The sequence below is a fragment of the Taudactylus pleione genome, unplaced genomic scaffold, assembly GCF_031769625.1.
Source record: "Taudactylus pleione unplaced genomic scaffold, aTauple2 ptg000381l, whole genome shotgun sequence".
In the NCBI taxonomy this organism is placed as follows: domain Eukaryota; kingdom Metazoa; phylum Chordata; class Amphibia; order Anura; family Myobatrachidae; genus Taudactylus; species Taudactylus pleione.
The window spans coordinates 2,859,734-2,883,373 of NW_028284782.1; the positions used below are offsets into that span (position 1 = coordinate 2,859,734).

At 48.3% G+C, this 23,640-nt stretch overlaps 1 protein-coding gene across 2 annotated transcripts in view; it reads left to right on the forward strand.

The window, feature by feature from the left end:
• TAF1 (TATA-box binding protein associated factor 1) overlaps positions 1-23,640 on the forward strand; it is a 124,373-nt gene that overhangs the window by 62,924 nt on the left and 37,809 nt on the right. For both annotated transcript variants that reach the window (XM_088445545.1, XM_088445546.1), the window contains exons 14-22: positions 9,068-9,241; positions 9,340-9,444; positions 9,521-9,721; positions 9,828-9,969; positions 10,136-10,266; positions 10,347-10,427; positions 10,511-10,660; positions 12,559-12,681; positions 13,080-13,255. In XM_088445545.1, the coding sequence (XP_088301671.1) occupies positions 9,068-9,241; positions 9,340-9,444; positions 9,521-9,721; positions 9,828-9,969; positions 10,136-10,266; positions 10,347-10,427; positions 10,511-10,660; positions 12,559-12,681; positions 13,080-13,255 (1,283 nt within the window). The remainder of the gene's footprint in view (positions 1-9,067; positions 9,242-9,339; positions 9,445-9,520; positions 9,722-9,827; positions 9,970-10,135; positions 10,267-10,346; positions 10,428-10,510; positions 10,661-12,558; positions 12,682-13,079; positions 13,256-23,640) is intronic.

Sequence of the window (23,640 nt, forward strand, 5' to 3'; positions counted from 1 at the left end):
CTCGTCCATGGAGTCTTTGCTAGAATTGGCAGAACAGCTCAGATTGTTGCGTTCTGCGCATGAGTATGTATCACACTGCGCTTGCGTGAACCAGTCATTGCGATCGGGACTGTGATCGCAGTGACTATGCAAACCCATTGCAGAGTGATTGACCAGAAGTGCCGTTTGTGGGTGGTGATGGAGGGGTGGTCGGCCAAACGCAGGTGTGCCAGTGTTTTTCAACGGCGTTGCAGGGACGTGCATAAATTAGCCACTGCGGTACCATACACAGCCTGAAGCCTCATAGCGTGCGCTGAAATAAGCAATTCCTGAGTAAGGTCTGACCTGCCTTAACTGTGCGTGAGGCCTCGATGATACTCGATTGTACCGATGTTATTGCAGTCTTGCTAAACATCTATAGATTGTAAGCTTGCAAGCCGGACCCTCTTACCTCTGTCTGTCTGTTATTATCCTGTTTTGTTCTATCAATGTTTCCAATTGTAAAGCGCAACGGAATATGCTGCGCTATATAAGAAACTGTTAATAAATAAATTATGGATATGCGTGTAGGTGAAGTGGGTGTCCTTATGTAATGCTGCTGTAGCATTGCAATCGCTATGAATTAGCATAAATTTGTAGTGAAACCATGCTTATGCTATATTGCGATTCGTAGTGAATCAGGCCCAATGTTTGTGAGGCAGTCCAGGACAGGGCTCATGTTGCTTCCCAGGTCTCTGCTACGGCCATAGCGGCTAGGAGGGCCCTTTGGCTCCACGAATGGGATGCGGATAATAAATTTAAATGTTCTTTGGAAGCGCTTCCCTTCAGCAGAGGCGTTCTCTTTTGGCCCTGAGTTGGCTACTTTCTACTTCAGGGTCCATAGGGTATCCACAGGATACCTTGGGGTATAGGTGTGACGTCAGTCGCAGGGCACCAAAGAGTTAAGCTTTCAGCCTCCCAGGATGCACTAGGTCCCCCTCCTATACCCCGCCCCCGGGCCAAGGCACCTCAGTTTAGTTTGGTGCCCGGCCGGAGTCGGGTGCACCTGTTGGAGTGGGGGCTAGAAGAGCCCCTGAAGCTTTTTCTTCATGCAGCTGTGGCTGCACATCTGGATGAACAGCATGGACAGTCAGTCCTGACGTCCATGCTGTCTTCCCTACACCCCGCCGGTACCAGAACGCCGGTACTGATCCGGGGATGCTGGTGGGCGTCTGGGGTCACAGCTAGCGGTGACCCCAGATGCTCCGGACCATGGCCGGATTCAAGGGGGACAGAGGTAAGCAGCGGGGTCCCGCGGTGGGTCCCCGCTGATCACATGGTCCTAAGTCCCCAGGCAGGGGGCTCCCTGGGGACTGGCTGCAGCGTGGAGCCAGGCGACCAACCTGCGCTTCCACTACCCCCTGGGACAGCGGACCGCAGCAGAGCGGTAGCGCTGCGGCGTCCCAGGGGTTAAATGCATGCCAGGGGAGCGCGCCTTCCCTGTCTCACAGCCGGCGCCTCCCCCGCTGCACACAGCCCTCTCTGCACTGTGCTGACTGGTCCTGTGTCAGCGCTCCTCCCCCAGGCCAGCTTCTCTCTGCTCCTCGGCGGCCATCTTCTCTGCAACGCATGGTGAACGCTGCTGGAAGTCTGGAAGGAAGCATCGTGGTCTGGGTCCCCCCGCATACCTCTCCTCCGCTGTGGCTCAGGTCTGTGTATGCAGCGCTGTGTCCTACCAGGCCCTGTGTCTGTGTAGTTGAGTGATCAGCGCTGTTAGTGCAGGAATTGTTATTTCTCTGCATTGTATGTGACTGTGCTAGCGCTGCCTGTAACTTTTCTTCTCTAAACTGTCAGCTTTATTACTGTCCCTGTTCTTTCTGCTAAAGCCCTTGCGGTGCGGTGCTGCAGGGTGGTCTCTCGCCTATTTAATACTTAATTGGTGAGAGAGGTCACATACGTGGTGCCATAATGTCTGAAAGTGATTTTCCCCTCCGGCTACAGTGTACCACGTGCAAAGTACCGTTAGCGGAGGGGGAGGGTAGCGCGGAGGGCCTTTGCCGGCAGTGTTTGTCCATGGCGCGGCCTATTACGGTTACAGCACCGGTACAGGAGCCGCCCTGGGCTTGTTTCGCTCAGGCGTTAACAGCTTTAGTGGGCCAGTTAGCTCCGCAGCCCGCGTTTACTCCGATGGGTTTGTCCCAGCAGTCTGTGGTGTCGTCACCCATGCAGGGGTTCCCACGACAATTGGTGGTACCCCACAGTCTCCCTATTTCCCCGCTCCCGGGTTCTCAGGAGCCAGCGTGGGTTAACTCCCTGACGAGTTCTGTACAGCACTTGTCGGATGTGTTGCAAGGGGAGTCTGTGATGCGGCCTCATAAAAGGCCGGTGGCGTCTCTGTCCGCTCCTTATGAGGATGACGAAGGGACGTCTGATGATGGGGAGATTCTGGATCCTTACGATCAGGAACCTTTCCATACTAAGGACGCTGATGCTAAGTCCAAAGTATATATTCCTGGACTTATTCGGGCGGTCCGCACAGCCTTGGTGATTGAGGACGAAGTTCCCCCAGCGGCTAAATCTAAGTATGCCTTTTTCAAAGATGTGAAGGGCGATGCCACAGTCTTTCCTCTTTCAGGTCAGTTGGTGGACCATTTAGAGGAGGCGTGGAAACAACCTGGCAAAACATACCAGCCGCAGAGACGCCTGGCGGTGGCTTATCCGTTCGCGGATAATTATTTTGCGAAGTGTGAATCCCCTCCACAGGTGGATTCTCACGTGACCCGTCTTGTCCGTAGTGCCACATTGCCGATGCCATCCATGTCCTCCCTTAAGGATGCTACGGACCGCAAGGTAGAAATCTGCCTGAAGTCCGCTTATTCCCTTGCAGGGGGGGCAGCACGGCCGGCTATGGCCATTTGCTGGGTTGCCAGAGCGATGGAGCGCTGGGCGGATTCATTAGAGGCTTCTTTTGAATCCGACTGTCCGGCCGAACAGGCGGAGTTGATTGGCAATCTCCGTGATTCGGCCACCTACATCAACGAGGCGGCTCTAGACATTAGTACTCTGGTGTCTAGAATTTCTTCAGCAGCGGTAGCTGCTCGTCGCACCTTGTGGCTGCGATCCTGGAAGGCGGACGCAGATCCAAGAAAGGTCTGGAAGCGTTGCCGTTTACCGGAGAAGTTCTCTTCGGTCCGGATCTGGATAAGATTGTGGCCACGCTGGCGGCAGCCAAATCTGCTTGTCTCCCGTCGGCCGCTGCTCCTTCTGGTTCTGGACCATCGTCCTTTCGGTCATCTAGGGCCCAGGGCAGGCCCAAACCACAGTCGTTTCCTCGACAGGCTGGCCCTAAGAAATCGGTCAAGCCCCGGAAACAGGCATGGAGTACCAGACGTCCGGCCCCCAAGCCAGATGACAAGCCTGCGGCCTGACGGTCCGGGTCTCCCCTTGGGGGATCCCAGGGTGGGAGGCCGCCTGCTGCAGTTCTCCCGGTGTTGGTCGTTCACTACGACAGACACTTGGGTTCTGGAGGTGGTCTCTCACGGGTACGCCCTCTCCTTCCGGCACAGACCCCCGGCTCGATTCTTCACCACGGGTCTACCGTCAGACCGGAACAAGGCTACGGAGCTGCGGAAGGTATTGCACACTATGCTCCAGGCTGGAGTTATAGTGCCTGTTCCATTCTCCCAGAGGGGCCAGGGTTTCTATTCAAATCTATTTTTGGTACAGAAACCCAATGGGTCATATTGTCCGATTCTCAACCTCAAAGCACTCAACAAGTCTTTGCGGGTCCCGAAGTTTCGGATGGAGACCCTACGGTCCATCATTCTGGCGCTGGAACCTGGGGACTACATGGTGTCATTGGACATACAGGACGCTATGGCGGTCATGGCGGCTTCTCTGCGGCTGCAAGGAGTCCGCATGTTGCCGTACTTGGACGACCTGTTATTGGTGGCAGGATCTCCAGAGCTCCTGTTACACCACTTGGACCTGACCATTGCACTGCTGCAACGGCACGGCTGGCTAATCAACTGGCAGAAGTCCACTCTAATCCCGTCTCGGAGGATTCTGCATCTTGGAGCCTTATTGGACTCGGGACAGCAAAGGATCTTCGTGACGGAGGACAAGATCTCTGCTTTACAGTCAAGGGTGCGCAGTTGTCTGCACAGCCGCCGGGTGTCCTTACACTCGGCGATGAGGTTACTGGGCTCCATGGTGTCGGTGTTCGACATGGTGGAATACGCCCAGTTTCACTCCAGACCTATGCAGCACCTGATCCTGTCCAAGTGGAACGGGCTGCCTCAGTCTCTGAAGTTCCAGACGATTGTGCTCACCCCGGAGGTTCGCCTGTCCCTTGCGTGGTGGTTAAAGACGACCCACCTCAACAAGGGACGTCCGTTCTGGGTTCCAAATTGGGTCCTGTTGACAACGGACGCCAGTCTTCGGGGCTGTGGAGCAGTTTCGGGTCCACACTTGTTCCAGGGCAGGTGGACACCGACAGAAGCGGAGCTTCCAATAAATATCTTGGAACTCCGTGCGGTCTTCAATGCTCTCCTGCAGGCACAGCGGTTTCTCCAGGGTCACCCGGTGCAGGTCCAGTCGGACAATGCTACCACCGTGGCCTACATAAACAGGCAAGGAGGAACTCGCAGTCGGGCGGCTCTCGTAGAGGTCTCTCGGATCCTGGTTTGGGCGGAGCGCAATCTTCCGGCCATATCAGCGGTCTTCATCCCGGGAGTGCTAAATTGGGAGGCGGACTTTCTAAGTCGCCAGGACGTTCATCCAGGGGAATGGTCCCTGCACCCGGACGTTTTTCAACTACTGGTGGACAGGTGGGGTCTTCCAGAAATCGACCTCATGGCGTCCCGGCACAACAACAAGTTGCCGGTGTACGGGTCTCGCACAAGAGACGAAGGGGCGTCTCTGGTGAATGCTCTGTCCGTCCGGTGGACGTTCAGGTTCGCATACCTGTTCCCTCCGGTCTCCCTTCTTCCACGGGTAATCCGGAAATTCAAACAGTAAGGAGGGACGCTCCTGTTGATAGCTCCCGCGTGGCCCAGACGGCACTGGTTCTCAGACCTTCAGGGTCTGTCCGTGGACAGTCCTCTGCGGTTGCCGCTACGACCGGACCTTCTGTCTCAGGGTCACCCGGACCTGACTCGGCTGTCTTTGGCGGCGTGGCTGTTGAGACGGCCATGCTGAGGTCCTGGGGGTTTTCCAGCTCTGTGGTGCGTACCATGTTACGAGCTCGGAAACCGTCTTCCGCGAGGATATACCATCGCGTGTGGCATACGTTCTTCCAGTGGTGTCGACCGAGAGGTTATGCACCGCGGGAGTTTCGTCTGTCTCGGATTCTCGCCTTCCTGCAAGCGGGACTAGATCATGGGCTTCGCCTTGCTTCTTTGAAGGTACAGGTTTCGGCCCTATCTGTCTGGTTTCACCGTAGGATTGCTACAATCCCGGATGTGCGCACCTTTATGCAAGGTGTTCTCCGTATTCAGCCGCCCTTTGTTCCACCTGTGGCGCCTTGGGATTTGGCTGTGGTCCTGAGGGCTCTCCAAGGACCGCCGTTTGAACCACTGGGCGCAGTGGATATTAAATGGCTAACAGCTAAGACTGTTTTCCTTCTGGCCGTTGCTTCAGCCAGACGTGTTTCTGAGTTAGGGGCTCTTTCTTGTAGACCCCCTTTCTTGGTTTTTCATGGGAACAGGGCAGTGCTCCGCACTCGGCCCGAGTTTCTTCCCAAAGTTGTTTCCCAGTTTCATGTTAACGAGGAAATAGTTGTTCCGGCCTTTAACTCACCGGGTCTTTCCGTGGGTGAGGCCTCTTTGGATGTTGTGCGGGCCTTAAGGACTTATGTTGACCGCACTTCTTTGTTTAGGAAGTCGGACGCTTTGTTGTCCTCTATGGCTTCTGTAAAAAGGGTTGGCCTGCTTCAAAGCAAACTTTGGCAGCCTGGATCCGTATGGCTATTTCTGAAGCTTATCTTCATGAAGGCCTACCGGTCCCTCCTTCTCTGAAGGCTCATTCCACTAGGTCTGTGGGTCCTTCATGGGCAGCTCGACGTGGTGCCTCGGCAGTTCAGATCTGCAAGGCTGCTACGTGGTCTTCTGTCCATACCTTCGTGAGGTATTACAGGTTTGACACCTTCGCCTCTCAGGATGCTTCCTTCGGGCGGCGGATTCTCCTTTCTGCACAGGAGCGTCCCCACCCTTAAAGGATACTGCTTTGGGACATCCCCAAGGTATCCTGTGGATACCCTATGGACCCTGAAGTAGAAAATATGAGATATGGTAAGAACTTACCCTTGTTATCTCTATTTCTACGAAGTCCATAGGGTTCCACAGGACTCCCGCCCTGTCGCACCTGTGCTGCAGATGGGCTTTGCTCTGGTCACCGGTTTTCCGTCTCCCTCTGGTGAGAATGTGATTCTTGTATGTGTCCAGATCTTTGTTCTCTCTCTTCCTTCTCCTCCTCCGGCCTATGGCTTGGTAACTAACTGAGGTGCCTTGGCCCGGGGGCGGGGTATAGGAGGGGGACCTAGTGCATCCTGGGAGGCTGAAAGCTTAACTCTTTGGTGCCCTGCGACTGACGTCACACCTATACCCCAAGGTATCCTGTGGAACCCTATGGACTTCGTAGAAATAGAGATAACAAGGGTAAGTTCTTACCATATCTCATATTATCATTGCCCAGGCCACAGACAGGAAGTGCATCTTTCTTCCCATGGTGGTCCCTAAGCAACGGGTGCCACGGTTTTGGACATTTTGCTCTTCCTTTCAGGAGACGCTTTCCCGAGGACAGTCCGCCAGAAGACGTTTTTTCACCGGACGGAGTTCTGCGCCAATGGGCCAGTTTTCCGGGGCCAACAGAAGCCAAGGCAACTGAGAAACCTGGCGCCTGATGTGATCTTTCCCCACCCGTTCCTGTTGGGGGTGGGCAGCTCCAGTTCAGGGACTGGTGGGTGGGGTCGACTGCCGACGCCTGGGTGCGGGGCTTCATTTCCCGTGGTTATGTGATCGACTTTAGGGGACCGCCGTACGCGATGCATTTTCGTAACAGCTCTTCCCCATGATACAGAGAGCTATCACTGCTCTGCTTTCCAAAGGGGTAATCGTTCCGGGGCTAGCACGGAAACAGGGTTTCAACTTCAACCTCTTCCTTGTTCGAAAGCCGAACGGCTCCTTCCACCCAATTTTGAATCTTTGGGCCTTGAACACCAGGCTAGGTGGATAATTTTAACATGGAATCTCCGATCGGTGATCCACAGCATGGAGGCCAACAAATTTTTGGCCTCACTCGACGTAAGGGATGCGTACCTTCACTTTCCCATTTCGACAGGTCATTACTCTCTGTCGCTGTCAGTTCCAGGCCCTTCTATTCGGTTTGGCCACGGCACCAAAAGTTTTCACAAAGATCATGGAGGTCATGGCGAGTCTACTGCACAAGGAAGGGATTGCGTAATTCCCTATTTAGACGATCTCCTTGTGAAGGCCGTTTCGGTTTCCTGGCTGCAGGGGTACCTGGACTGCATGTTGCAGGTTCTTAAGGATCACGGCTGGATCTTGAACTTCGAGAACTCTCATCTGATGCCTTGTCAGCGCCTGCTGATCCTGGGGGTGGTCTTCGACACCTCTCTGCAGCGGGTGTTCCTTCCGCAGTCCAAAGCCCAGAGCCTCCAGGTTTTGTTCATGAGGGTGCTCTCAGTGCCCCGTCCATCACTATTGCTGTACATGAAACTGTTGGACACGGTGGTCTCCACCTTCGAGACCATTCAGTACGCCCGGTTCCACTTGCTGGAATTCCAGTGGGAAATTCTCCATCATTGGTCGGGGTGAACGGAGGACCTCTCATCTCAGCTTCTGGTTCTGTCCTGCAGCACGTGTCCGATCATCTGCTCTGGGAATGAACCTTGGTCACCCCAGCTTGGGTCGTAGTGACCACGGACGCGAGTCTACGCTGTTGGGATGCCGTGGTGTTACGCCTTTGATCAGTAGGGATGGGCAAAGACCCTGGAGTCAAAGTGCCTGAACTTCGAGCCATCTATCTAGCTCTGTTGGGGGCCCAGTCTGTCACCACTGTGCGAATAAGATGCATTTGAAGGTAAACAGTCGCACAAAAAGAGGCTCGGCACTACTGAGTCTCACAGCACTCATGCGTTGTATAACGGGACTTGTAGCGCACAGAGGATGAATGTATGTGGACACATCTGTAGGTTGAAAATAGAGCCCTGTCCTCCTCTGATCTTGAGGTTAATATCTGAATATCCTCCCCCCCCCCTTACCATCAATGTCTGACTCTACTAATATTTTACCCTCTTCCTGGGAGAAATTCTCAGAATTAGACCCTCCCCAGGCTAACACTGATGCTTCCTGGCCTGGGGGTAGAGTTACGAAAACAGACAAATGATGGTGTTGCCAATAGGAACTAATCAGATTCTGGTTGCTATGGGCATCGCCACCACTTTTCATTTTTAGAAACTTTAGTAAATCTACCCCTATTCTCTGCAAGGCTCTCTAATGAGGTGCAAATGTTATATGTAATGACGAGAGAGAAAAAAGACTAGGTTATGGTTGTCTACTCTTAAGTAAATGTAACTAAAATGTTTAAACTTCATTGTTAACGCTTAAAAAAACCGACAGAGATAATAATACCATGACTGGGTGGCAGTTTAGGAGTAGCTTGCTCCAGACGAATTCCAGAACGGTAACTTTAAAAATACTGCAACAGTATAGCAAAAAATAAAACTATAAACTACCTAAGCACCCCAGCAGGAAGCCCCTTACCTATTTCTGTAACGTCAGGCCTGTGATGGTATCTGTTCCATGCAGGAAATACAGTAACCAACCTGGCAGTTAGATAGGCCTAGGATATGGTGAGCATCTGCCTTTACTATGGCTTACTACAGAATTTGAAATCCCTGCCCTCTTCTATTATAAGGTGTTGCAAACATTTACATTAAAGCCTTGACAGACTAACTTCTACCTAGATTGCAGAGTAGTCCTGCCACTGTCCACAACACATTGTGGATATTCACTTAGGTTCTTCTTATACATTTTGTTCAGGATGTATGTTGTTAATGTCCTCTTAATCTTTTGTATGTGTGCATCAGATGAGAGAGCAGGAGCGGCAAGCCTCTGGAGGGGGAGAGATGTTTTTCATGCGTACCTCACAAGATCTCACTGGTAAAGATGGTGACCTCATTCTGGCTGAGTACAGTGAAGAAAATCCGCCCTTAATGATGCAAGTTGGCATGGCCACCAAAATAAAAAACTATTACAAAAGGGTAAGAATAAATTTTTCTATTTCTCTGGATGTTCAGTGATATGCAGTAGACAGTTAGTGTCATGTAACCTGTTGTGCGATGGTTTATTACACACCTAGAAACCAGGAAAGGACCCTGGAGCACCGGACTGCAAATATGGAGAGACTGTGTATTGTCACACGTCACCATTCCTCGGCTCTCTGCACCCAGGGCAGCTACTACAGGTAAGTGAAGACCAAAATAAAGATTTCAGGTTATCGATTTCTGAACTTGCTGTGACGATCTATTTTGTGTTCTTAGGCATTTGAAAATAATTTGTTCAGATCGCCGATCTACTTGCACAAGATGCCTGATACAGATTTCCTGATCATTCGTACTCGTCAAGCCTATTACATTCGTGATTTAGTGGATATCTTTGTGGTTGGGCAGCAGTGTCCACTTTTTGAAGTTCCTGGTCCCAACTCTAAACGTGCGAACACCCATATCCGTGACTTCCTGCAGGTGCGTGGTTTATACCTAAGAATATGATGTGATTTTGCACTGTGCCTGTACTAAATATTATTTGTGCAAACATGAAGAAGTTACCAATCTAATAATCTGTCTGCAGGTATTCATATACCGGCTCTTTTGGAAAAGCAAGGACAAACCCCGCCGGATTCGTATGGAGGATATTAAAAAGGCTTTCCCTTCCCATTCAGAAAGCAGCATCAGAAAGAGGCTTAAGCTCTGTGCTGATTTTAAAAGAACAGGTTAAAAAGAGCTCTTTGAACATATTTGTTGCGAACAAAATTGGTGATGTTGACGTTCAGCTCATTGTAACTTTTAAAACATCCCAAAAGATGTAGATTAAGATCAGAGCTGCAGGGTTTCTATGCCTTGTTGAAAATAAAAAGTTATTAATTCCCTTTATCCTAGGAATGGACTCTAATTGGTGGGTGTTGAAGCCAGATTTCCGTTTACCAACGGAAGAAGAGATTCGTGCAATGGTGTCTCCTGAGCAGTGCTGTGCATATTACAGTATGATTGCAGCGGAACAACGATTAAAGGTCAATCTATCAAAGGTTTTGAACTCCATTTTAGGTGTATAGTAGCACACTGCATTACAATGTCTTCACATTTCTTACAGGATGCTGGCTATGGAGAAAAATCATTTTTTGCCCCAGAAGAAGAGAATGAGGAAGACTTTCAGATGAAGATAGATGATGAGGTAAAACATGGGAGTGAGGAGGTTCTCTCTTTGCTTTGGTTGAGTTCTTATACTGTATGATAAGTTATTCTAAATTCACACAGGTGAGGACTGCCCCTTGGAACACTACAAGAGCATTTATTGCTGCAATGAAAGGGAAGTGTCTGCTGGAGGTGACTGGGGTTGCTGACCCCACGGGGTGTGGAGAAGGTTTCTCTTACGTCAAGATTCCTAACAAGCCGACACAACAGAAGGTTAGTGAGTGCTTTTCACAGTGAATTGATAATGGTTATTTACTAAACACATGAAATTCCAGCGTACAGCAAATGTGCCTGCCTGTTCATTCTACCCATGCATAGATTTTGGGAACTGCCCAATGTAAATACTTTAGGGTCGGGTCATTTATGTGCGGAACACCTTTCTACAGCGCAGGTTTTCGTTTGCTCCTATATAGGTGCGCACAAAATTCAGCGCTTTTGCAGTGATGGCAGGAGTACTGTATATTGCAAATATACACGGATCGCCTGCATTTTGTCTTGCAGTTGAATTGACCCTTTTGTATGACTTTCTCCAAGATTGCATATGGTTTGCAGAGTGATACTGTCACGTGAAAGTCCTGCTTTACGATCACTTTATTAATCTTTTCTTTTCCTATTTTGCTTCTAAATCACTGTCTCAGCCATACTAATGTCAGAATCGTACAATTGATTGTTTTATTTCTGTAGTAGTTTGCCTAGAAAAGCACTTTTCCCAACAAAGTTGGTCTGGTCGGCTGGAGCATAGTCTAGACCAGTGGTTCCCAAACTGTGCGCCGTGGCACCCTGGGGTGCCTTGGGACACTTGCAGGGGTGCCTCAGGTTGGTGGTCCAGCACCAAATCAAATTATTTATGGTCAATGTAATGTAAATATGTGGACAAACAAAAGTGCAAACCTGTCCACCACCACATAACTTCACCTAAGGACGACAGGTAAGCACAATTTACTACATTTTTTTCGGAATTTCTCAATACAAACGTTTAGCTTAGGTGTGCCGTGAAAACATTGCTGATACTATAGGACGCTGTGATTCAAAAAAGTTTGGGAACCTCTGGTCTAGACCAATGGTTCTCAAACTCTGTCCTCAGGACCCCACACAGTTCACATTTCCCAGGTCACCCAGCAGGAGCACAAGCGTACTCATTACTCACTGACACATTTTAAACGATCCACAGGTGGAGTTCATTATTTAACTTATGATTCTATGAGGTGACCTGGAACACATGCACCTTTTGGGGTCCTGAGGACCGAGTTTGAGAACCTGTGGTCTAGACATATTTAAAACCACATACACACTAGTCAATATTTTGAACGATTGAGCGATAACTATATAGTTCAATCGTTCTAAAGATTGGCTAGTGTGTATGCTAAAAACGAAGCGCGCTCCTGCTGGTCGTTTACGATAACCCTTGTCGGCTGTACATGCAGCCCAATCTGGGGTTATCGTGAGCGATGGCATGCTGCTGAATGCAGCATGGCCCCGCTCAAACCCCCCACCGTCGTCCGTCGCTGGTAGGCATCGGCAAGTGTGTGTACGCTTGCCGATGCCGTCAGGCCCGCCGATGACTATATCGCCGCATACACTAATCGTGTAGTGTGTATGCGTTTAAGATCTTTTCCACCGTTTGAGCACTTCTAAAATTTGGGCCTTTTGGTAACATTCACTAATATTTATGTATCGATTGATGTGCAGATAGGGCGTCAGGTACATGAAGAAGAAATCTCTTTACAATGATTATGTCCCCTCTCAAAAGTCCTTGACTACTCTAAGCTCCCCAAAGTATACAGATCAGTTTGTGAATGTAAAATGTAGCAGATTTTTATTTTGAATCTAGAGAATTTAAAAAAATCACATACATCTCACTCATCGATGGCATTTGTTTATTTCTGACATTTTGTATAACCGATATGTGCAGGTCTACTAGGAGTAGCCATGTTGTTTGCTTGTCCTAATGATTATTCATAATTCAACACATTCAAAAGCTGTTATACAAAATGTGTTTTTCTTTGTAAATTAATGCATGTATTGGTATTAACAGTGATCTGAACTGAATGCATATGGTCTTTGCTAATAAGGTGGAGTTTGTTAGTTATATATTGTTTTTCCACTGTTAGCAAGATGATAAAGAGCCCCAGCCGGTGAAAAAGACTGTGACTGGAACTGATGCAGATTTGCGCAGACTTTCCTTGAAGAATGCCAAACAGCTTCTGCGAAAATTTGGAGTGCCAGAGGAAGAGGTGAGAATGTAACCCGAATAGTGACTGTTCCATGTATCCTCCTGTAAGACCAAATACACTACAGTCCTGCTAGAAGTCAAGGACCTGTTGGGCACGCGCTAATATATCTGTCTGATCTATCAACAATCCTATTACTAGATGCTAAATGAGTGTAGATTAAACTGTAGGAGGCCCATCTGTGTCGTATTCCTGCTGAAGAATACATATGTACAATGAAGACTTTTCTTGTGTAAAGTATTTACTCATGAATTGGAAAAGAAGACCATGTGGATGAGTTTTTTTTTTTTTTTTTTCCATGAGCGCTTCTTAAATCTCATCTTTGTGCATAGGACTAATTACCCTTCACACGTAATAGATGATAAATCAGTCAATAAATCTGACTACTCTCCTGTTTTCAGATCAAGAAGTTGTCCCGCTGGGAGGTGATTGATGTAGTGAGAACAATGTCCACAGAACAGGCTCGGTCCGGTGAGGGACCAATGAGCAAATTTGCCAGAGGTTCTCGCTTCTCAGTTGCAGAACATCAGGAGAGATATAAGGAAGAATGCCAGCGGATATTTGATCTTCAAAATAAGTATGTGGCAGTTTGAGAAAGCAGAATGTTGCACCCCTAATACAATAATACACATTGAGTCTATCATATCCAAATATTCCGAAATCCGGAATATTCCAATATCCAAAATACCCCTGGTCCCAAGCATTTTGAATGGGATGTTGTCCGGAAGCCAACGGTCTAAATGCCAACCGCCGGCTTCCAGACACTGTAATCCTGACTAGGGACGAATAACAGGCATCTAAATCTAGACACCTGCCAGTTGACCGACGTTGGGAGACCGGCGCCCGGCATCCCGATCGAGCGGATGCCGGGCGCCGCAGTGGACAGCCGCGCGGGGGGGGGAGGGTTAGGTTTAGGGCTCCCGGGGGGAACTTAGGGTTAGGCACCCCCCGGGAGGTAAGGGTTAGACTAGGGGGAGGGAGGGTTAGGGTTAGGCACCTCCCCGGGGGACTTAATGTTTAGGCAGCGGGGAAGGGGAGGTTAAGTTTAGGCACTTAGAGGGGGGGTTTAAGGTTAGGCACAGGGAGGGGGAGGTTAGGGTTAGGCACCCTGAAGTAGGGTTAGGGGGTAGAATTAGATTAGTTTATACTTACATTTAGGACGATCAGGATTTTCTCCTTTGTCGGGCAGCCGCTGTCGGCCGGCAGTAATACATATCACACCCTTTTGGATATGGGAGACTCAACCTGTATTGTGGTTGGAGTATATAATATTTGTGTAATTCAAACCCTTCCATTTTGTAATGCAAAAGCAACATGCATCAGAATGAAGGCTAAGACCTTCCTCCATTTTAATCTTATGTTTCTGCTTTTAATATTCTAGTACAATACATTTCTGTGTTTAGTAGTCAAAACTTACGTTTTCCAGCCATTATCAATACAGATTACTAATGCATCCAATTTTCTGCAAATAGGCAAACCTTCTACATTTTCTTGAACATGAATAACGCAACTGGCTTGTACTTAGCCCTTCTCTTAGCTTACTCAGCTTTTGTGTCTATGCGTTGTGACTAGTACGCATGAGCAGACTGTGCTGATTAATTTGATATGTGACCCTTGTATTTCAGTGTGCGAATGAGTCTCTGAATCTGTGTACGAAGTGCTACAATGTAGCGGTCGCAGCTTTTTTCATTCCAAGTGCTGTTGAGTATACAGACTCTGGTGCACACAGATATACAAGTGTCGCATATCAAAGTAATCAGCGTAGTCTGCTGGCGCGTCTTAGCCACATCACATTGCCACTTAGACTCATTATCGGCAAAAAAAGCAGACACTATCAGAGTTGCCCAGGTCCTGATGGCTTACTTACACCAGGGAAGTGGCGCAGTGTGGCATAGTGAGCATAGATGTATGAGGACACATCTGTATAACTGTGACTAAATAAATAGTATTCCTATGTTATCCCATGTATTGCTGTAAAGCCTCAGTCCCGGTGGCTCACTTACACCAGGCAAGTGGTACTGCGTGGCGTATTGAGGCTAGATGTATGAGGACACATCTGTATAGCTGAATAAATAAATAGTATTCCCTAGATCCCCTCTGTACTCTTATGTTTGTTAATAAGTATTCCACCAGAAACATCCTTCAAGTTGAATTAGTTTTATCTCGGAGGGTGGAATGGTGGAAATGTCTTTGTCTCCCAGATACAGATGTGTCCTCATTACACTATTGCCGCAGTCACGCCATACACCCCTTTACGGAGTGCCAGGTCCTGTGCGACTCTGGGTTGAGCGTCTTTTTCGCTTGAAAGTGAAACTTAATCGCAATGCATTGTGACAAAAACAAGACGTCACTGAAAAATTTGATATGCGACACTTCGAATCTTCATACGAAGTGCTATTACGCAGCGGCCGTGGCATTCTCTCATATGTCTTGTACATATTTAGAAACTAATTCCTTTGCGGTTAAACTCGCAGCCCAGCGTCTCTGGTACAGATTGAGTGATGTTGTGGTGCGTCTCCCGAGTGAATAAGATGCAAATTTAAAGAAAGTCGCTGCGCTACACCGCTTAACGCAGCTCACTTGCATCAGTTTTCTAGCACCGCATGGCATAAAGAGACTAGGTGTAAAAGGACATATCTGTATTTCTTCTTCAGGGTCCATAGGCTCCACAGGGAGACCTTAGGGGTGTAGGTGATGGGAACCAATCTGGGCACCACACAGTTAAAGCTTTAACTCCCAGGATGCACTGGGTCCACTCTCCCTATACCCCGCCCCCGAGCCAGATGCACCTCAGATTCGTTTGTTCCCGGCTGAAGTCTGGTCACTATTTCGCAGGGGGGGGGCTATTTAGACCGATCCTAAAGCGTAATTTATTTAGTTTTATACTAGAGCGGGCAGCAGCAGACCGTCCATGGGACGTCTGCGCTGCAGCTCTCTCACCCCTCCGGTGCCGCGACGCCAGTACTGATCTGGGGATCTCGCGGGCGTTCTGGGGATCAGCGCTAGTCAGGGCCCCCAAGAGGACCCAGACTGCACCCGGACATCAGGGGACAGCTAAGGTGGGTCGGCGCTCGCGGTGACCCGCATGTTATGGCAGTCAATACCTCCGGTCTCAGGGGACAGACCGGAGGTGCTGGGTGTGGACGCAGGCTCCGGCCATCGCGTTCCACTGGACCACCACAGAATTATTGGTGCGGGAGACCAGCGTCCCAGGGGTTATCAACCGGCCAGGGGAGACGGCTTCCCTGTTCAACCGGCTTCTTCCCTCAGCTCAGCGCGCCTTCCCACTGTGGTCTGCCTTCCCTGAGTTGCTCTCCTCCTCTGGACACGCCCCCTCTGAGCTCTCCGGCTACCATTTTCTCTGGTACAGTCGCAGTTCTATCAGGACAACGTGGTCCGGTCCCCCTGCATACCTCTCCCTAGGGTCAGCGTATGTAATGCTATTTCCTACCAGACACTGCGTCTGTGTAGTTGAGTATAGCGCCGCTTTGCAGCATCTTTCCTGTATCGTATGTGACTTGTGCTAGCCCTAAAACAGGTGTTACGGTGGTTCATACCTGACCTCTGAGATATATAATATATAGTCCACCAGGCGCTGCACTCAACGGTCTTAGAAATAAAACTTCCTTCACAAGGTCATAGCTGCAACGTTTCGGGCTTTATTGCGGGCAATAAAGCCCGAAACGTTGCAGCTATGACCTTGTGAAGGAAGTTTTATTTCTAAGACTGTTGAGTGCAGCGCCTGGTGGACTATATTACTATTTGCAGCTGGTACCGCGGCAGTTGTTTTCTGAGGGAAGGAGTGTGCTGAACCTGGTTGGTGATTTTATTTATATATATTATATTATAATAGAATAGAATGCACTCACCAATTTTGCAAGATGCAGCTTAACACAATGTAATAGTCACCATAAAGTCACTGAGGCAGTGTCCACAGCGCGACGTTTCGGTCAATACAAAGACCTTTTTCAAGCATTGCAACAAGTCATCACAGGAACCAGGAACAATCAAATATAAAGGCATCAGTCCCATCGGGATCCACGATGCCTTTATATTTGACTATTAAAATGTGTTAAGTTGTTAATTGGTGAGCGCCATGTATTATTTTTTTCTATGTATGCTGGAGTGTGAGGAGAATCAGACCACACAGCTGGTGTGTAGCCTTATGCTGAATTACATTTAAGCAGATGTGAGTGCGGAACTGGACTGGACTGTGTGTGTGTGTGTATATATGTATGTATGTATATATATATATATATATATATATATATATATATATATATATATATATATATATATATATATATATATATGTGCATAACAACCGCATAAATCCGGCACTCACCATACCAAAAACAACAGGCCCAGGTGCTCCAGCCAAAAAAAATTAGATTGGTTCAAGCAAGGGATGGCACTCTGGGACTTGTACAGCAATGAGAGTCGATGCTACAGCAACGTTTCGGTTTTAATAACAAACCGTCATCAGGCATAACAGAACAAACAAACTTCTTACCTTAAATAACACCCATGTTAACTCCCACCACCAGCTCACAAGGCTGCACGCTGCCGTCGCCGGACCCAGTGACGTCAGGCGCACAACGGCGCCCTCTAGTGACGTCTGGAGTAGCCGGGGACTGCCCATTACAACCAAGTAAACAACACAGTGTGGTATCGCAAGCTGCACGATTAATAACAGAGCAGCCAGCAGATACACATATGATGCAAAAGGAAAAAACAAATCATCACATATGTAAATATTAGTAATACAAATAAATTAACAACTGAAGGAATATAGAATAAATCGTAACCTACCTGGACCACAGCCAGGGATCCAACACGATGTCCCCACGAACAAGGGAGCTATGTGAGGATGAAACTATGGCTCCTAACCAAGGAACATATCTGTGGAGAGTAAAACAAATAAACAAAAATTCTAAGACTGTGTGTTAAGGAAATCAATAAAACAATGTATGCAATCTGCCAACAGATGTTATTGATATTCTCATATATTGACAACTGTAGGGCACCTGAGCAACCCGTGCTTCTTCTACTAACTAGTCATACACAACATGTTATCACAAACAACAAGTTAATGAAAGAGATTCATTGAGACCGAAGGGAGTCATGGTGTTCAAAGTGTGAATCCATTTGGCCTCTAGACGTAACAGGGCTTTATTCCTGTCACCACCTCTGATGGAAGCAGGAATGCAATCAATTAGCTTGTATTTGAGGGTGGCAAGTCCAGGACGACATTCTCTAAAGTGACGGGCCACCGGTTGGTCCTGTTCTTTGCCGTCAAGTGCTGCTCTGATCGCAGAACGGTGAAGGGCCATCCTCTCCTTGAACTGGCGAGTGGTTTTCCCCGCATAAAGTAAGCCACATGGACATTGAATGAAATAGATAACAAACCGAGAGGTACATGTGAGAACATGTCGAATGGAATAACGTTTGCCTGAATGGGGATGTGTAAACGAATTTCCAACTTCTAAGTATCCACAGGTCGTACAGTTGATGCATCTATAGCATCCAGGTCTTTTACTTAAAAAATGAGGGGTTGGCACATTGCTGTACAAGTCCCGGAGTGCCATCCCTTGCTTGAATATATATATATATATATATATGACACACATGCAGAAATATTGGGACATTGATAGAATTTTCATATTTTGGCCTCTATGCACCACCACAATGGTTTTGAAATGTAACAAACAAGATGTGCTTTAACTGCAGGCTTTCAGATTTAATTTGAGGGTAATTACATCCAAATCCGGTGAACTGTGTAGGATTTACAACGGTTTCTATATGTGCCTCCCACTTTTTAAGGGGCCAAAAGTAATGGGACAAACTAAACAATCCTAAATCTAACTCACTTTTTAATACTTTGTTGCAAATCCTTTGCAGGCAATTACAGCCTGAAGTCTGGAACGCATAGACGTCACCAGACGCTGGGTTTCATCCCTGCTGATGCTCTGCCATGCCTCTACTGCAAATGTCTTCAGTTCCTGCTTTTTCTTGGGGCATTTCTCCTTCAGTTTTGTCTTCATCAAGTGAAATGCATGCTCAATCAGATTCAGGTCAGGGGATTGACTTGGCCATTGCATAACATTCCACTTTTTAGCCTTAAAAACTCTTTGGTTGCTTTTGCAGTATGCTTCGGGTCATTGTCCATCTGCACTGTGAAGCGCCGTCCAATGAGTTCTGAAGCATTTGACTGAATATGAGCATATAATATTGCCCGAAACACTTCAGCATTCATTCTGCTGCTTTTGTCAGCAGTCACATCATCAATAAATACAAGGGAACCAGTTCCATTGGCAGCCATACATGCCCACGCCATGACACTACCACCACCATGCTTCACTGATGAGGTGGTATGTTTTGGATCATGAGCAGTTCCTTTCCTTCTCCATACTCTTCTCTTCCCATCACTCTGGTACAAGTTGATCTTTGTCTCATCTGTCCATAGGATGTTGTTCCAGAACTGTAATGGCTTTTTTACATGTTGTTTGGCAAACTCTAATCTGGTCTTCCTGTTTTTGAGGCTCACCAATGGTTTACATCTTGTGGTGAACCCTCTATATTCACTCTTGTGATGTCTTCTCTTGATTGTTGACTTTGACACATATACACCTACCTCCTGGAGAGTGTTCTTGATTTGGCCAACTGTTGTGAAGGGGTTTTTCTTCACCAGGGAAATAATTCTTCTGTCATCCACCACAGTTGTTTTCCGTGGTCTTCCGGATCTTTTGGTGTTGCTGAGCTCTACGGTGCATTCTTTCTTTTTAAGAATGTTCCCAACAGTTGATTTGGCCACACCTAATGTTTTTGCTGTCTCTCTGATGGGTTTGTTTTGATTTTTCAGCCTAATGATGGCTTGCTTCACTGATGGTGACAGCTCTTTGGATCTCATATTGAGAGCAACTGATTCCAAATGCAAATGTCACACCTAGAATCGACTCCAGACCTTTTACCTGCTTAATTGATAATGAAATAATAAGGGAATAGCCCACACCTGTCCATGAAATAGCTTTTGAGTTGATAGTCCCATTACTTTTGGCCCCTTAAAAAGTGGGAGGCACATATAGAAACCGTTGTAATTCCTACACACTGCACTGTGCCATATTTTGGCAAAGGGTTCCTGCAGCTTACATAAGCATGAGACAGGACCAGTATATTGCTCCCTGTTAGTATTTATACATACTCGTGGTTGCTATGTAGACAGTGCGCTATTGTGCGTCATTTTCAGACAGACATGTCTGACAAGGGTAATGGACACATTCCTGTACCTATGTTGCAATCTTGCAGATTATCTACTGCGGTTTTCAGTGAGGAGGATGTGGAGGAGCTGCGTGCTCCTGCAGCTTACCCAAGCATAAGACAGGACCAGTATATTGCATTCCTACTAGTATCCTACATACAGGGTGGTTGCTTTATACCCAGTCCCATATCGTGTGCAATATTACTCTGCAGCTATGTCTAGCAAAGGACAAGAGTAGCAAACAGGCATCTGCACCCATACTGCTATAGGGCAAATTATGTGCTGCAGGCTCTAAGTGAGGAGGATTGAGATGGGTTATGTAGTAATATACTCTGCAGGCCCATCAGACAACCCAGCGCCTGTACAAAAATTGCGGACCGCCTGGCTGTTTTCCAGCTTTCATACCCCTATGGTGTTTTCACAGCATGCTGTAATTCCTTCTTTTATGGTGTCCACAATAGGTTCACGCGATACAGGCCTCCTGTGCTCACACCATGTTGCAAGGTGAGAAGCCCTTACCCAGTAAGCCCTCTTAGTGTCCTGTGTTATTATCACAGTCCACGCCACTCTCAGATTCTGAATTATCATCTGAGGAGGCAGTAGATGCTGATCTCTCTAACCCTGACTCCCCTCTGGAGGAGGATGAGAGTCGGTCAAAAATTTATATTCTTGCTTTGGTAAGAGCTGTCATATCCATCTTATTAAAAGAAGGTGAAGAGCCAGACCCTAAATCCAAGCACCCTCTGTTTAGACGACAGATAGTTCCTTCAGCAGAATTCTCTCTATTGGATCATCTAGCTGAACACAGGGCTGCAGCCTGGCTATCGCCTGGTAGGAGGTTTCAACAAAAACATCTGACCTTTTTCCTGTGGCTCATTGTGCAAAATGGGAAACTCCCCTTGAAGTGGATTCACATGTTACGCGTTTAATAAGTGCTAAGTTGCCTATTCCTACAGTTACTTCCTTGAAGGATCCTAAGGATAGGAAAATGGAAGCTTGACTGAAATCGATACTCTCTTTCAGAGGATGTTGCCCGTCCTACCATTGCTATTGCATGAGTGGCTAAAGGTATAGAGTGCTGGGTTGACGCACTTGGAGACTCTTTTCCCTTAGATGCTTCTAGGGATCAGATGTCTTTTGTTGCTCACATTCAAGATACAGCTTCATATATTGGAACAGTAACATTGGATGCCTGTCTCCTAACCTCCAGAGTTTCTGTCGCGGCTGTGTCTGCCCGCCACACCCTGTGGCTGCGCGCATGGAAGGCAGATGCGGATCCCAGTAAAGGCCTAGAAGGCTTACCCTACATTGGGGAGATCTTGTATGGCCCTGAGCTTGACAAGGTTGTAACTACTTCTACTAAGCCTCGAAAAGCCTAAAGGTCAGTCCTTTCCTAGGCAGTCGGTTTCCACTAGGGCCGCAAAACCCAGAAACAAACAGACCTTGGAACACCAGACACCCTGTTCAAAACCCGAGGATAAACCCTCAGCCTGATGGGACGGGCCTCCCTCTGGGGGATCCCAGAGTAGGAGGCCGACTTCTTCAGTTCGCCCAGTGCTGGTATCAAACCACCATGGATGCTTGGGTAAGAGAAGTGGTCTCTCACGGGTATGCCCTCTCATTTCTCAGACGGCCTCCCCACCAGTTTTTCTACACAGGCCCTCCTTCAGACCTGACCAAGGCCTTACAAATCCAGAAAGCCATACAGGCCTCGCTGCAAGCAGTGGTAATTGTGCCAGTCCCACTATCTCAGCAAGGGACTGGTGGTTGTTGTACTCTTTCTGGTTCAGAACCAGAATGGGTCTCATTGGCGTATCCTCAACCTCAAAATCTTGAACAAACTCCTCAGGGTACCCAGGTTCAGGATGGAAACCCTTCGCTCCATCATCCTAGCTGTGGAGCCTGGGGACTTCATGGTATCCCTGGATAATCAGGACGCGTACCTACAGGTACCTATAGCGCCCTCACATCAGTGTTCTCTCCGGTGTTCTATACTACAGCAACACTTCCAATTTCAGGCTCTGCCCTTTGGACTATCAACAGCTCCACAGGTGTTTACCAAAATTATGGCTATCATGGCGGCCCATCTACATGGTCAGGGTGTCCGACTGTTGCCATATCTGTATGGTCTCCTGCTCCTAGCAGGATACCCAGAAGTGCTTTGCCGCCATCTGCATAGCTTTCCTGCACAAACAAGAATGGTTAATCAACTGAAAAAAGTCCTCCCTGAATCCCTCACAGAGAATGATTCGTCTGGGAGCCCTGCTGGATTCTCAAGATCAGAGAATCTTTCTGACATAAGATAAGATCTCCACACTTCAACTACGAGTGTGCAGATGTTTCCACAAGTCGCAGAGTGTCAATCCACTCAGCAGGTTCTGGGATCCATAGTGTCCACCTTCGACATGGTGGAATATGCTCCGTTCCATTCCAGGCCTTTGCAAAGGTTAATCCTCTTCAGGTGGAACAGGTTACTCCATCGGATCAAAACTCAGACGAGGGTGCTCTCCAGAGGTGCCTCTGTCTCTATCTTGGTGGCTACAGGCATCTCATCTAACCAAGGGTTGCCCCTTTTGGATCCCGGACAGGGTAATCCTGGAAGCCAGTCTCGGGCTGGGGCGCAGTGACCGGTCCGTACTCCTTTCAGGACCGTTGGACATCGGTCGTATTAACCCTGCCAATCAACATATTGGAACTTCGAGCTGTCTACAGGGCCCTCATCCTGGCCCAGCATATACTTCACGGAAACCCTGTACAGGTTCAGTCCGACAATGCCACAGAAGTGGCTTACATCAACCATCAAGGGGGGTACTCGATGTCAGGCAGCAATAACAGAAGTGTCCCACACTCTGACATGGGCCGGGATCACATCCCGGCCGTTTCGGCAATATTCATTCCGGGAGTTCTCAATTGGGAAGCAGACTTTCTTGGCCATCACGACGTGCATCCCAGGGAATGGTCACTTCACCTAGAGGTGTTTCAACTCCTAGTGAACAGTTGGGGTCTCCCAGAGGTGGACCTCATGGCCTACCGACACATTCCAAACTGCCTGTGTGCGGTTCCAGAACAAGAGATGCTGAGGCAACCTTTTGTAGATGCATTGTCAGTGAAGTGGACCTTCCAGTTTGCGTACCTCTTCCCTCCAGTCTCCTTTCTTCCTCGAGTTCTTCGGAAGTTCAAACAAGACTGAGGCACTATCCTGCTTGTGGCTCCAGCTTGGCCCAGACGTCATTGGTACTCAGATCTTCTGAGTTTCTCCGCCGACACTCCGTTCCGGCTACCTCAACGACTGGACCTGTTGTCTCAGGGTCCTTACCTTTACCTGGATCTGGGTCGTTTGTCTTTGACGGTGTGGCTCTTGAGACGTCCTTCCTGAGATCCAAAGGTTTCTCTAGCGCTGTAGTCCAAACTATGCTCAGAGCGCATTAGCCAGTCTCTGCTCAGATCTACCACAGAGCGTGGCATACATATTTCCGGTGGTGTCGTACTAGAGGTTATGACCCTCGGGTGTTTCGGATTTCCAGAGTCCTGGCAATCCTGCAAGTCGGTTTGGACCTCTGCCTTCGCCTGGCCTCGTTAAAAGTGCATGTCTCTGCACTGTCAGTGTGGTTCCAACGTAGAATTGTTCTGCTCCCGGATATATCCACACCTTCCTCCAGATTCAACCTGCCTTTGTCCCCCCAGTGGCTACTTGGGATTTGGCA